Source organism: Choloepus didactylus, chromosome 18, assembly GCF_015220235.1.
Source record: "Choloepus didactylus isolate mChoDid1 chromosome 18, mChoDid1.pri, whole genome shotgun sequence".
Taxonomy (NCBI): Eukaryota; Metazoa; Chordata; class Mammalia; order Pilosa; family Megalonychidae; genus Choloepus; species Choloepus didactylus.
The window spans coordinates 24,547,020-24,562,781 of NC_051324.1; the positions used below are offsets into that span (position 1 = coordinate 24,547,020).

Below are 15,762 nucleotides of genomic sequence, written 5' to 3' on the forward strand. Positions count from 1 at the left end.
CATTATCTGGCATGGAAGATTGCCCATCCTGCACCCGCTGCTAATTGTCTCGGAGCCAGGAGGGCAGAGGGGAGCCAAAAGGAGAAAGAAACCGCACCCCTTGTGGCCATCTTCCCGGCGGGCTGGGAACGCTCCTGCCCAGGCCGGAGCCACAGCCCAGAGTTGCGCCAAGTGTGACAGGGAATGTTTCCTGCAACACCGCACACACGCCACAATATTGGCTGTGGACAGTGGCCTTTAGTGCATCCACAGCTAATTGTTGCAGAGCTGGGAAGGCGGAGCTGTGCGAAAAGGGGGAAATTAACATGCCCCATTCAGCCATCTTTGCAGCAGGCTGGGAACTCCCCTGCACGGCCCAGCGGCCCCAGGCTTCCCTAGAGGGCCGGTGCGCACTTGTAACGTGGCACAGCCTTCCCTCAGCAGAGGTCCTGGAAGAGCATAGCTGGGAAGGAGGACCCGTGCGGAAATCCCAGGGACCCTACGCCAATACCAAGGACTTGTGGGTCAGTGGCAGAGACAATCTGTGGCAAGACTGAAATGAAGGCTTAGACTCTTGGAACAGCCTTAAATCTCCGGGAACACCTGGGAGGTTTGATTATTAAAGCTACCCTGCCTCCCTAACCATTCAGACACATGCCCCACATTCAGGGTGGGCAGCACCAACAACACATCCAAACTTGGTGCACCAATTAAACCCCACAAGAATCACACTCCCACACACCACAAAGACAAAGTTGGGGAGAACTGACTTGAGGGGAATAGGTGACTCGAGGCTGCTGGCTAGTTAGAGAAAGTGTACGCCACCAAGCTGTAGATCTGACAAATTGGAGATTTGTGTTTTTCATATCCTGAAAGAACCCTATCAAGTAAAGCAAATGCCAAGAGGCCAAAAACAACAGAAAATTTTAAAGCATATGATAAAACCACGCGATATGGAGAACCCAAACCTAAACACCCAAATCATAAGATCAGAGGAGACACAGTACTTGGAGCAATTAATCAAAGAACTAAAGACAAACAACAAGAGCATGGCACAGGATATAAAGGACATGAAGAAGACCCTAGAAGAGCATAAAGAAGAAATTGCAAGAGTAAATAAAAAAATAGATGATCTTATGAAAATAAAAGAAACTGTTGACCAAATTAAAAAGATTGTGGATACTCATAGTACAAGACTACAGGAAGCTGAACAATGACTCAGCATCCTCGAGGACCACAGAACAGAAAATGAAAGAATAAAAGAAAGAATGGGGAAAAAATAAAAAAAAAATGAAATGGACTTCAGCGATATGATAGATAAAATAAAACGTCCAAATTTAAGACTCATTGGTGTCCCAGAAGGGGAAGAGAAGGGTAAAGGTCTAGAAAGAGTATTCAAAGAAATTTTTGGGGAAAACTTCCCAAACCTTCTACACAATATAAATACATAAAGCATAAATGCCCAGCGAACTCCAAATAGAATAAATCCAAATAAACCCACTTGAAGACGTATTCTGATCAGATTGTCAAATACTGAAGAGAAAGAGCAAGTTCTGAAAGCAGCAAGAGAAAAGCAATTCACCACATACAAAGGAAACAACATTAAGACTAAGTAGTGACTACTCAGCGGCCACCGTGGAGGCGAGAAGGCAGTGGCATGACATATTTAAAATTCTGAGAGAGAAAAATTTCCAACCAGGAATACTTTATCCAGCAAAGCTCTCCTTCAAAATTGAGGGAGAGCTTAAATTTTTCACAAACAAATGCTGAGAGATTTTGCTAATAAAAGACCTGCCCTACTTCAGACACTGAAGGGAGCCCTACCAACAGAGAAACAAAGAAAGGAGAGAGAGAGATTGAGAAATTTAACAGACATACATAGAACATTACATCCCAAATCACCAGGACACATATTCTTCTCTAGTGATCATGGATCTTTCTCCAGAATAGACCATATGCTGGGACATAAAACAAGCCTCAATACATTTAAAAAAATTGAATTTATTCAAAGCACATTCTCTGACCACAATGGAATACAAATAGAAGTCAATAACCATCAGAGACAGAAAATTCACAAACACCTGAAGGTTAAAAATGAGGAGGAGAGGAAAACATTCCCAGATAATCAAAAGCTGAGGGACTTTATCACCAGTAGATCAGTCCTATAAGAAATGCTAAAGGAAATTGTGCAGGTTGAAAGGAAGGGATACTAAACAATTGACTGAAACCACATGAAGAAATACCAGCCAAGATCACATGGTAAATATAAATACCAATACTACTGTATTTTTGATTTGTAACTCCACTATTTACTTCCTACAGGATCTAAAATACATAAACTGTAATGATAAATCAGTGGTTTTGGACTCAATGTAAAATATGTAATTTTTACAAGAACTACATAAAGCTGGGGGAATGGAGGAGTATAGGAACATAGTTTATGTGTCCTATTGAAGTTAAGTTGGTATCAAAGAAAAACAAGATTGTTATAGATTTAAGATGTTAAATTTAAGCCCATGGTAAACACAAAGAAAGTATCAGAGAATATGACCATAGAGATGAAAAGTAGAGTATGGGTTAAGAGAAATGGGGGAAGAGGCAATGGGGAGTTAAGAAATGAGTGTAGGGTTTCTGTTTGGGGTGAAGGGAAATTTCTGGTAATAGATGGTGGGAAGGTAGTGGCATTGCAGCATTCTGAGTGTGATTAATCCCACTAATGAATGCTAGCAAGGGGTTGGAATGGCAAGATTTGGGCTGTATATATGTTTCCACAATTGAAAAAAAAAAAAAGTCTAAATAGATAATGACAATTAAATGCCAAGGATGATCCTGGATGGGATCTGAAGATGGAAGAGAGGAGGCTCAAAGGGATACAGTTGGGATGTAAGAAAAAAAAGAAATATAGAATGTAAGCTTTGCATCAATGTTGAATTTCTTGAACTTCTTAGCTGTACTTAATGTGATTGCATAAAAGAATGTTCTTGTTCATGGGACATGTGTATGTGAATTATATTGTTTGTTCAAGGATGTGTGCAGCTTACTTTCATGTTCAGAAGACAGAGTAATAGATGATGGATGATAGATAGGGAGGGAGGGAGGGAAAGAAATGGTGGTGTGACAGGATGTTAAAATTGGTGGATTGAGGTATCGGGGGGAGGGGGGTTGGGGTATGCTGGAGTTCTGTGTATGGGTTTGTATTGTTTTTGGAACTGTTCCTGTAAGTTTGAATTTATTTCAAAATAAAGTTAAAGAAAAAAAACAAAAAAACACTGGGTGCCTTCCCCCCAACCCACACCCCCATTTTTCTACTCATCCATCCATACACTAGACAAAGGGGAGTGTGGTCCATATGGCTTTCCCAATCACATTGTCACCCCTCATAAGCTACATTTTTGTACAGTTATCTTGAAGATTCATGGGTTCTGGGTTGTAGTTTGATAGTTTCTGGTACTTAGTGATAGCTATTCCAATTCCTTAGAACCTAAAAAGGGTTGTCTATATTGTGCATGAGAGTGCCCACCAGAGTGACCTCTTGGCTCCTTTTGGAATCTTTCAGCCAGTGAAGCTTATTTCATTTCCTTTCACATCCCCCTTTTGGTCAAGAAGATGTTCTCCATCCCATGATGCCAGGTCTAGATTCCTCCCCAGGAGACATATTCCATGTTGCCAGGGAGATTCACTCCCCTGGGTATCAGATCCCATGTAGGGGGGAGGGCAGTGCTTTCACCTTTCAAGTTGGCGTAGCTAGAGAGAGGGCCACATCTGAGCAACAAAGAGGCTTTCGGGAGGAGGCTCTTAGGCAGGCCTAGCCTCTCCTTTGCAGCAACAGTCTTGCCAAGGGCAAGTCCCGTGGTAGAGGGCTCAGCCCATCAAACCACCAGTCCCCCATCATGACCTTAGTTTTGAAAATGATTGCTTAGATGTCACCAAAAGGACAAGTGGTAAAAGAAAAAAATAGATAAATTGGACATCATCAAAATTAAAAACTATTGTTCATAAAATGGCATTATCAAGAAAGTGAAAAGACAAGCTATATAATGTGCAGAATACTTGCCAATTATCTATCTGATGAGGATTTAATATCTAGACTAAATAAAGAACTGCAACTCAACAAAAACAAAAAGGAAACAACCCATTTTAAAAATGAACAGAAGACTTGAATACACATTTCTCCAAAGACAGTACATAAATGGCCAATAAGGACCAGAAAAAATGGTCAACATCATTAGTCATTAGGGAAATGCAAATGAAAACCACAATGAAGCACCAATTCACATGCACTAGGATGGATATTTAAAAATAGAAAATAAGTGTTGGTGAGGATGCAGAGATTTGGCACTTGTACATTGTTCCTTTTGCTTGCCTGTATTTTAACTTTTTACATATAATATGCAGAAATCAAGGGAAAAGAAACTTTCAGGGAGGCATTATTGGAAAAACTGGTGGAAAAAAAGCTGTAGTTTATTTAATAGTATTATACTGGTGTGCATTTCCTTATTTTAACAACTGTACTATGGTTATATAAGATGCTAAATTTAGGGGAAGCTGAATCAGTTATGGGAACTCGACTATTTTTGCAACTTTTCTGCAAGTCTAAAATTAGCTCAAAATAAGACATAAAAAGAAATGTGAATAGTTTGTACTTGCCTCTACTTCCTTACTATTCTCTCATGCCTCAGTTTTGAAAATCTGATCTCTGCCTACATTGTTTTATTTGGAAGTGCCACCTCAAAGGTTACCAGAGATCTATTTCTTGACCCTCTTGTCCCCTTGATGTCTGACACTGATGACTTCTTCCCTGTCATGTTGTTTGGTAAAGTTCTACTTTCTTTTTTATCTTTCATTGACTATGCACCTACTCTTTTACCCCCCTCCCCCCACCACCTCCACACACACACACACACACACACACACACACACACACGCAGATTCTGCACTTGGCCATTTTCACTGCTTTGACAATTGCATCCAATTGCTTTATCTGTCACCACAATATAAAAGCCTCTTTCAAAAATTATCTTTTCATATAATTAAAGATATTATAAAAAGTAGAAAATACAGACAAGCAAAAAGAAGAAAAAATAAACCTAGAGATCATCATTCAATATTCTGTTTTATAACTGTTAGACTTTGTGTATATATGAATTGAGACTGTACACACATACCCCTGCCCAGTCTTCTTTAAGTTATCAAACTTTTTGCTTTAAAACTTTTAACTAGGTTTTTAAAAAACTGTCAAAGTAGAGTAGTTGTGAGGATTAAAGGAGATAATAAAATGCATGTGGTAAAATCAAACTGCCACCACTTTCTTTAGGTGTTCGTTATCTCTTCCTTGGATTATTTCAGCAGCACACTGATGGGTTTCCCTGGCTTTTATATATTTTTCACATTACTATCAGAGTAAACCTCCTAAAGCTGTGAAAATTCACATATCACTGTTTTTCAGACATCTTCACTGGCTCATTATTACTCTGAGTATAAAGTCAAAATATTAATAGCTACTGCCTAGAACTGTGGTGTCCAGAGTGGGATTTATATTAGATGATCCATTAAGATGCAGAAAGAAATACATTAGAAATATATTAGAATTCTATTAATGTTTCTAAATTTATCCTTAAAATTTTTATTTATTTTTTGGATGTTTATAAATGCATATTATATTAGAACAGTATTGCATCATCTATATAATTCAAAACTAGAGGTATAGATAGATATACATGGAGATGGAGATAGAGATATAGATGTGTACAAGTCTTTAATGGGAAAATTGGAAAGCAAGACTGCATATATATAATTATCACAGTAATCTAAAATTATAGTTTTCATTGTAAGAAAGCAATGGGATCATAGTCATGTAATTGGTATATAGTTTTGTGGAAGGGTATTGTTTATATTTTTTAAAGTTAAGTGGTTAATTGTAGGTGATGGGAAAATGAGAAATTATTTTTTTTCTTTGAACTTTTCTATACTTTTTCTTTTTTTCCATTTTCAAAATCAGAAATGAGGTTTGAACATCTGTCAAAGCTTAATTTCTTCCAGGAAACTTTTCCTGCCACTCTTGTCAGAAGTGCTCATTCTTTTCTCTGTCTTCCAGTAGCATTTTTGTGCCTCCATGGCAGTTTTTCTTATCCTTTATTGACCAAGCAATTGCACATGGTCTGTATGCCAGACCCTATGCTAGAGATACTTGTTGTTCAGAGTACAGTCAAAGGACACAGGACCATCTCAGTCTCCTTAAAAGTCAGGGTAAGCTCCTTACTCCAAATTGTATGTATGTTTTCTGAACTTTAAGTTTCTTGAAGGGATGAAGAGAACACATGAATATGAGCAATTTTTTTGTTGTTGTTGAGTGGGGAGAGTTGGGCTGAGTTTTATATTACTTGTAATTGTAAGAAATAAATGAAATCTTCACTATGTTTTTTTTTTTTTACAAAACACATTTAATTTTGACTTTTAAAAATAGATAATAAATCCACATAGTGAAAAATCACTTAGGCAAAAAGCCACAGAAAGCCATACGTTGAAAAGTCTCACTGCTTCTCATCTCCTTTCCCACCCACCCCAACACATCTTTTATTATTTCCCTATATCCTTCCAGTGTTTTTTGATTGCAGATACAAACAAATACAAATATAGATTCCTATTTCCACAAAAAAGCAGGATACTATCCACATTGATTTACATCTTTCTTCTTTCATCAAGCAACATATCCTGGAGATCTTTCCAGATTTGAACTTCAGTATTCTTTTGAGAAAAAAAAGAAATTTCAATTAAAAACTGTATTGCTAGAGGTTGTTCACTGTAAAAAATTTTTTTCAGGAAAATTCCCAGATGTTTCAAGGTAGACCTTGCAAGAATATATACCCTAATGAATATTTTCCTCATGGAATAACAAATGGAGCTAATTGGTACAATGTCCCAGGTAAAGATTATTTTATATCAATGCCATAAACTTGATTGATTTTTTCCCCCTGAATGTTGCTTCTGTCACTGATCTTTTAATTTTAAGAAATAGTCATTCTTTTAAAAATATCATTTAGTTAAAAACATTCAAAATAATCTTTTGAAGTACTTTTGAATTTGATGCATTTTGAGTAAAAATAATGCACTAAAACATGGTGAAAGTGTTATATTTTACTTTTGGCTGTTACAGAGAACCTCAGATGTGGTAATAGGAAGAGTGTAAGCTATGGTTGAATTCTTCCTGAATGTGAAAGTATGGGCGTTCTGCTTGTACTAAACCATTAAAGAACCCTCACATGAATGAATGAATGGTTTTTAAACTAAATGCTAACAGAAGATAAATTTGGCTTTTTATTAGGAATGCTGCTAACCTTTTGAGATCTGAGTTATTTAGAACTTCTTTAGAGTGACTGACTTTAATTTTTTAACCTTTAGGTGGAATGCAGGACTGGAACTACTTACACACAAATTGCTTGGAAGTGACTATTGAACTAGGCTGTATGAAATATCCATTTGAGAAAGATCTGCCAAAATTTTGGGAACAGAATCGGAGATCTCTAATCCAGTTTATAAAACAGGTGACTATTCAGGAATGAAGTATGAAATTTCTCTCAAGAGCAAGAAGATATTTGTGTGTACATGTGGTTTTAGAATGCATCTTTTCAAGTCCCAGTTTGGCGCATTCGTGTTTTAGTGCATTTCTCTAAATAATTCATGAATGGAAATGAATTTTTTTCAATGCATAGAGTTGAAGAAAACAATTAAACAAGGTAGTGATGTTTTGCTCTTACGTTAGTGGTCATTCTTCATCCTGTCATTAAAGTCTAACATAAATTGGATACATTCCCAAGCATTTGTCAAGTGATAGAAAGATGAGCTGTGGGGTAAATGTTTTATTCTTTTTCCCGGTAGTTTACTGTGAAATAATTTATTTCTTTTTGTTTGAATATAAATGGTGCCCAACTAGTAATGACTGTAAGAAATATGCTAATGGTTAAATAGGATAACCTGAGTAAAATTTTGTGCCAGTACTTTTCTGTTTTATTTTATTTTCTCAATGTTGGGGCATAAAGGCTGTGAGTTTGCATATTTTTTAAACATATTCTGAAAAAATTTTAAACATATAGAAAAGTTATGACTGTCTCAGTAAAGACTCCTATTCCTACACCTAGATTTAACAATTAACACTTTGCTGTATTTGCTTTATTTATGTATAAATTATTTATATAGATATACTCATAAGTATTTTCAACTATTTCAAAATAAATTGCAGATGTTATATTTTTACTCCTGAATAGAAATGCAGCATGCATTTCTCAGAGGTAAGGAGTTTCTCCTACATAACCAGATGTCATTAACTCACCTAAGAAAATTAACAATAATTCCTTAATATTGCTAAATTCTAGTACGTATTCAAATTTCCCCCACTTGTCCCCCAAATGTCCTTTTATAGCTGCATTTTAGAACCAAGATCTAGTCAAGTTTTGTGCATTGCATTTGATTATTGCATCTCTTTACTCTTTTTAATCTAGAATAGTCCTTCCATTTTTTTTGTAAATGATATTTCCTTTTTCAAGAGGTCAGGCCAGTTTTGTTGTAGAATGTCCTATATTCTAAATTTGTTAGAATGTGCTAAAGTTTAAACTGTGTTATTTACATTCTTCATGATAAAGACAACCTAGCCTATGAAAAATTAGCCTTTCAGAAACTATTTTGTTTAATAGACATTTACATTTAGCTTTACTCTGAACTCCTAAATTCCTATTTGTTTCTTAGGTTTATATTATTAGCAGTCTGTTATTTTGGCATGTGGAACTCCCAAGAGAAGTACGTAATGATCTTTATCATTGAAATCTGGGTATCCCTGTACTTTATCCAGGTTCATCAGGGGGTCCGAGGATTTGTCCTAGATGCCACAGATGGCAGAGGTATATTAAATGCCACCATTAGTGTTGCTGAAGTTAATCACCCAGTGACTACTTACAAAACTGGAGATTACTGGCGTCTCTTGGTTCCAGGAACTTATAAAATCACAGCATCTGCTCGAGGGTGAGTGACTAGATCCTTTGAAGTTGAGTGCTTGGGGATAAGACAAACATTGTTCCATTCAGGAAGATTAATATCAGAAAGCCCTAGAAAGCTTGCTAAGCAATCTTCAGTTTAATGCTGGGAAGTTTACAGCAGTTTACACATTTGACTCTCCTCTACTGGCAAAGTGAGTGCATGAACTACCAGATGTAAGAAATCTGTGAAATTATGAACTTTGAACAGTACCCTCTTTTGCCCTCCTCCTCTTTCTGATCAACTGCACCTTGTCCAGATGTAAAAGCCATAGTGAATGATTTCTCACTATTGGTAACAATTCTGGGTATTGTAATAAAAAATACTCTTGCTCTGCTACATACTTCTAGTCATGTTATCTAATAAATACCACCACCGCCTTACATTTGTATCCTTTTAAAGCCTTTTAAAGCTCTTTCACAGAGACTTATTTTTCACTGTTGTAAAATTGCCTTATTGCTTCTGTGAACTTTGGTTCTTATTGCCAGTAAGCATACCTTCAAAGTTTTACAGGTTTTCTTTCCATAAAGGTATATTTATTGAAAAAGAATGAATTTATGACTTTTTTTGAAAAATAACTTCTATCTTTTCCCCTCTTTTATAAATAGCTTAGAATTGGAACCACTTGACTGTTTACTCTGAAACTTATTTTTATATTTTTATCCTCTTATCTTTTTATGTTTTGATAAGTGTAGACGTTACCACAGGATATTTTCTCCTTCCCCCTATTAGCCATCTTGTTTACAAAGAATTATTTTGAATACCCATTGAAGTAAGGGTAAGTACATAAAAACATGTATAGCTACCATTAATATTTTTTAAATGACTTTCAAATATCTAGTGGTCCATAAATGGATGAGTTTGGACCTCATACTAATGAGTAATGAGGTCTTTTCTCTTTTTCTTCAATTTTGGCATAGTATTGAATAAACTAAGGTAATAAGGTAACAGAAATGTGGCAAGAAGAATGTGTTTGATAGAAAATGTCCTAAGTTAGTGCTTTTCAAAACTTTTCCCTTTACATACCCTGATGGCAGGCAAGTGAACTCACATTCCATCCAGGAGACATGGGGTTGTTGCCCATTGCAAGCACAAAATTTCTTCTCTTTTTTTGTCTCCTAGTTTACATTGATTGTATTTTTTCCCAATACCTCCCTATTTTTAACACCTTGCACGGTTGACATTCATTTGTTCTCCCTCATGAAAAACCATATTTGTACAATTTATCACAGTTGTTGAACACTGTAGGTTTCACTGAGTTATACAGTCCCAGTCTTTATCTTTCCTCTTTTCTTCTGGTGTCCCACGTGCTCCTAACCTTCCTCTTTCATGCATATTGATAGTTATCTTTGTTCGGTGTACTTACATTGGTGTGCTACCATCACCCAAAATTGTTTTCCAAACCTCTCACTCCTGTCTTTTCCTATCTGTCTGTAGTGCTCCCTTTAGTATTTCCTGTAGAGCAGGTATCTTGTTCACAAACTCTGTCATTGTCTGTCTGTCAGAGAATATTTTAAACTCTCCCTCATATTTGAAGGACAGTTTTGCTGGATATAAGATTCTTGGTTGGTAGTTTTTCTCTTTCACTATCTTAAATATATCACACCACTTCCTTCTTGTCTTCATGGTTTCTGCTGAGAAATCCACACGTAGTTTTATTAAGTTTCCTTTGTATGTGATAGATCATTTTTCTCTTGCTGCTTTCAGGATTCTCTCTTTATCTTTGACATTTGATATCTGATTATTAAGTGTCTTGGTGTAGGCCTATGCAGATCTATTCTGTTTGGGGTATGCTGTGCTTCTTGGATCTGTAATTTTATGTCTTCCTTTAGAGATGGGAAATATTCATTGATTGTTTCCTCTATTATTGCTTCTGCCCCTTTTCCCTTCTCTTCTCCTTTTGGGACACCCATGACATGTACATTCTTGCATTTCATTTTGTCCTTAAGTTCCCAGAGATGTTGCTCATTTTTTTCCATTCTTTTCTCTATCTGTTCTTTTTTGCGTAGGCTTTCAGGTGTCTTGTTCTCCAGTTCCTGAGTGTTTTCTTCTCCCTCTTGAGATCTGCTGTCATATGTTTCCATTTGGTCTTTCATCTCATGTTGTCCCCTTCATTTCCATAGATTCTGTCAGTTGTTTTTTCAAACTTTCAATTTCTGCCTTATGTACACCCAGTGTTTTCTTTATAGCCTTTATCTCTTTTGCCATATCTTCCCTAAACTTTTTGAATTGATTTATTATTTTTTTGTTTCAATTCCTGTATCTCAGTTGAAGTGTAAGTTTGTTTCTTTGATTGAGCCATAACTTCATTTTTCTTAGTTTAGGTTGTAGTTTTCTGATGTCTAGGCATCTGGTTTCCTTGGTTACCCCAATCAGGTTTTCCCAGACCAGAACAGGCTCAAGTCCCAGAAGGAAGAAATATTCAGTATCCAGTTTCCCTGATGGTGTGTCTTAGAGGATTGACACACCCTGTGCTTTTCTGCCTAGCAGGCGGCATCCGTCAGCCTGTCACTGCAGACTGGTCTAAGGTGTGGCCCATGGCTGTTTTCCCCCAGGCTCTGGGGTCTGGTTCTGAATGGAAGGCAGGTAGTAGAGCTTGGCACCTCCTTCTTCCTCTTAGGGAAGATATGCCCCCTAGAGAGATGTCATTAGCATATAAATAGATTCTTTGTTTCTCTGACTCTGCTGTCTCTACCCTTGTCTGGGTCGGAGTGCTGACCCAGAGTGCTGGGTCAGAGTTTAAAACGGCTGAGGCTTTCTCTACTGCAGAGCACTGTGAGCTGAAAACAGCTAAGGCTTTCTCCACTGAGTCGCCAGGTTGAGAGAGAGAGAAAGGGACAGAAAGCCCCCTTTCAGGTCAGTCTATGGGCCCCCAGATTCACCCGTCTGCCGGAGATAGCACCTGATTCTTTGGGTTCCCCATCCTGAGACAGATATGTCTCCTGGCTCTCCAGGGTCAATCATCACCAAAAGCCTCTGTGTGCTTGTTGGGGATTCGTAGTTTGTATTGAGTAGTTAACATTAAAACCCCAGTTGGAGCTGGGCTGAGGTATATTCACTTGTTAAGAGAGTGCTGATCTCCATCACAGTGAGGTTTTGCAGTTCAGGCTGCCGTGAAGGAGGGGCTCTCAGCTCGGGTCCGCAGTTTTTACTTACAGATTTTATGCTGCGATCTTGGGCATTTCTCTCAATCCAGATTGTTGCATGATGTATGGTCAGTCACGGTCATCTCCCAGCAGTTATTCCAGATCTTTTACTAATTGTTCCTGGTTGTTTATAGTTGCTCTGAGGGAGACTAACTAACTTCTACTCATCTCTATGCTGCGATCTTCTCTCTTCCCCACAAAATTTCTTTTGAAGTCATATGTTTAATCTTAGAAACTCATTAATATTTTAGTTTCTCATGCATCTGTTCTTTTATTGTTTTAAAAATCTTAAATTATCAGTCAAAAATTAGATTCTCTAGGATGATGAATAACATTTAACCTGAGAATTCACAAACCCTCCTCACACCTCTGTTTTCCCTAAGCTTGGGCACTCCAGCTGAAGATGTGTGGCTATGATTTGTCTCTTTTATTATAGGTATAATCCAGTTACCAAGAATGTGACCGTAAAGAGTGAAGGTGCCATTCAGGTCAACTTCACACTTGTTCGTTCTTCAGTGGATTCAAACAGTGAATCAAAGAAAGGAAAGGGGAATAACATCAACACTGATGACATCAGTGATCCAACTACTAAAGAGTTTGAAACTTTAATTAAAGACCTTTCAGCTGAGAATGGTTTGGAAGCCCTCTTGGTACGCTCTTCTTCAAATCTGGCTCTTTATCGGTACCATTCATACAAAGACTTATCAGAGTTTCTGAGAGGACTTGTGATGAACTATCCACATATTACAAATCTTACCAAGTAAGTGCCATCTTCTTACTGCCTTTGTTTTTTTAAACAAGTACATCCAGTATTAGCCACGTTGAATGATTCTTGTCACTTATTTAGCAATATTTGAGAGAGCTGGAGTTTATTTATTTTGCAACAAATATTTGCTTGGAGATCTTTCTAACAATTACTTCTTTATGATGAACTTTGGAGAAGAAGTACCTGTGGGATTAGCAATGTATAGCCTGTGCCTCAGGAATTGAAAATTACTCTTCCTAATGATTACTTTGGCTGATTTCAAAACCCTTTCCACTTCTGAACTGCAGATTTGTGTTCTGACTAAATATTGTGTAACTTTGTTTTGTTTTACTGGGGGCACGGGAGGAATTTGGAAGGAAGTGTGAATATACCTATCAGAGAACATGTGTAACAGTTTTCAAATTAGAAAATGAAACCTGGTTGCCTTCATTTCCTATACTGAAGTCTATTCACAGTCTCTGTCATCCACAGCATAAGGGACATCTGCGATTCAGGATTCCAGGAAAAAAATATGCAATCCTGGCTTATGTAAAACCAATGGCTGAGCCAGGCTTTACTTTCACTTTCTGGGCTTCTCTGCCTCACTTTCACTATTTCATTATAAGTCCTCTTTAGATCTCATTGTAGTTACTCCAGAATTATTTCCATGATTTAGTGATCTATAATTGTTTGTCATAGGCCTTTGCTTTTCATTTTACCCTGAGCTTAGAGTTCTCTGCGGCATGATCTAATGAACATTATCTAGTCTTATATGTTTTTTGCATTGTTTTTCTTCATTGATCCTATAAATTTTGCTAGTAAATTTAGCTTCTCAAATATTGACTTATAATGTTCATAGATGCAAAGAGTGATATTTGTCTTGGCAATACCAGTGACCTGTCTTCCTCAACTGATTCTTGAATATTTATGCCTACCTCATATTTTAATATTATTCATTTTAGTGCAATATACAGCTTATAGTCTTTATTTTAAAATAACCCCCCAAAATTGGAAGTTATTTTGATATCCTTTTTACATAGTTTGTTTAGATTTTTTTTTTTTAACTTTCCAACTCAAGATTAACTTTTAAAATATTTCCCCCAAATATGGAATACTTGCCAGGAAGTCAGACATAAAATAATTTTAGGTACATTAACAGGTAATAAGTATTATTAAATCACATGGTGAGAAAGCAATTTTTTTTTTATTAATCCTTCTCAGTTTATTGCTAATATATGTGTTTTTTTAATCTAATTCTTGTGCATCAAAGAAAGCAGGCCCTAAGCTTAGCACTATTGGCAGTCAGAGTGACCACTGTTTTGGTTTCATTGCATTATTTTTACTGTGATTTAAAAGTGAGGTTTTCTTATTTTGTATATATTTAAATATTTCTGTAATAAAAATTTGAGTTAGTTTTAAAGAAATATATTAACTAAATGGTAGTGCAGGTTATAGAAGATAGAGCAAGTACTGGGAAGATTGCATGAGAATTAATTCGGAGGTATGCTGAACTAAATCATCTTTTCCAAATCTGTTATCCTACTTCTATTCTACTTTCTTTGCTCAAGGAAAACTAATTTTCTTAAGGTTATCTGACAGAATGATTTGTTCTTTAAAGACTTTTTAAGACTTCTCATGTTTTATTTTCATGTCTTTTTTTAAATTCCATAAGTCAACATCAACATAATGCATGATTACTTGCTGACTTTTGCTTCTGGTTTTTGAAAGTTTGGGACAGAGTGCTGAATATCGTCACATTTGGTCCCTTGAAATCTCCAATAAGCCCAATATATCTGAGCCTGAAGAACCAAAGATTCGTTTTGTAGCTGGAATACATGGAAATGCTCCAGTTGGAACTGAACTGCTTTTGGCTCTGGCAGAATTTCTCTGCCTGAACTACAAAAAGAACCCAACTGTTACCCAAGTAAGAGAACAGCCTGTTTGACATACTTTAAATGCAAAAAACTTGGTGATACATAGACGTCAAGGCACCTTTTTAAATATTCTCCTTGTTAAACTGTATACAGAGGCACTTTTAGAGCATTATAAATTTACCCTTTAAATTTGGACTATCTTTATATATAATCATATTAATAGTGCCTTTCTATTATATTTCTTTGTATATGTTAAGAGGCATAGAGGAAAAAATACTAAAGTTTTGCATTCAATCCTCTACTCTTTTATATAATAGTCAAGTTACCCTTCCAGCTTCTCCTCAAAGTTCTATACAGTCTAACTTTAGTGACTTTTATCCCCAGTTACTTAAAGTTAGGATACTTGTAGTGGAAGACAAATCGATTTTGCTTTTCATGTAATAAATACAAGATTATTGGCTACCTTGGCTGCTAAGAGATTTTAGAAGAAGCAAGATGGCCTTGTCTACTTTAACCATCCATGACTGCAGAAAAAGGACTAACTTTGATCCAGAGTCCTGGTCATGTCTGATTAAGCAACCTGTTCTCTGGTGTCTCAGAGAAGGAAAGGAAGGAGAACACTCACTAGTTGGCACTGTCTATAGTGAACTTAGGAAAGGGAAAGAGAGCTAATATTTGCTGAATACCGACTGTGTGCCAGGTGGTATACCAGGTACTTTACATACATCATTATTTTAATCCTCAACCCTATATTTATGATTATCTCCATTTTATAGATGGAGAACTAATGCAGTGAGATTTGATAACTTACAGGAGGTCATGCAGCTAGTAAATGTTAAAACTGGGATTTAAACTCATGTATCATATTCTAAAGCCCATACTGCCTCCCCAAAAGAAATTTGGAAACAGTTGATGTCCTTATTAGGACCAGAAGGGACTTTGGGATCAGGTGAGATGAACTTAAATCAGACTTGATCAAAAACTGCTTTACCAT

At 36.6% G+C, this 15,762-nt stretch overlaps 1 protein-coding gene and 1 long non-coding RNA gene across 2 annotated transcripts in view; one reads left to right on the forward strand and one right to left on the reverse strand.

The window, feature by feature from the left end:
• CPD (carboxypeptidase D) overlaps positions 1 to 15,762 on the forward strand; it is a 126,477-nt gene that overhangs the window by 98,424 nt on the left and 12,291 nt on the right. The window contains exons 9-13 of the mRNA XM_037810846.1: positions 6,799 to 6,901; positions 7,378 to 7,520; positions 8,822 to 8,991; positions 12,586 to 12,909; positions 14,623 to 14,818. Of these exons, the coding sequence (XP_037666774.1) occupies positions 6,799 to 6,901; positions 7,378 to 7,520; positions 8,822 to 8,991; positions 12,586 to 12,909; positions 14,623 to 14,818 (936 nt within the window). The remainder of the gene's footprint in view (positions 1 to 6,798; positions 6,902 to 7,377; positions 7,521 to 8,821; positions 8,992 to 12,585; positions 12,910 to 14,622; positions 14,819 to 15,762) is intronic.
• LOC119515001 overlaps positions 1 to 15,762 on the reverse strand; it is a 107,628-nt gene that overhangs the window by 18,040 nt on the left and 73,826 nt on the right. The gene's annotated exons all lie outside the window — the stretch shown is intronic.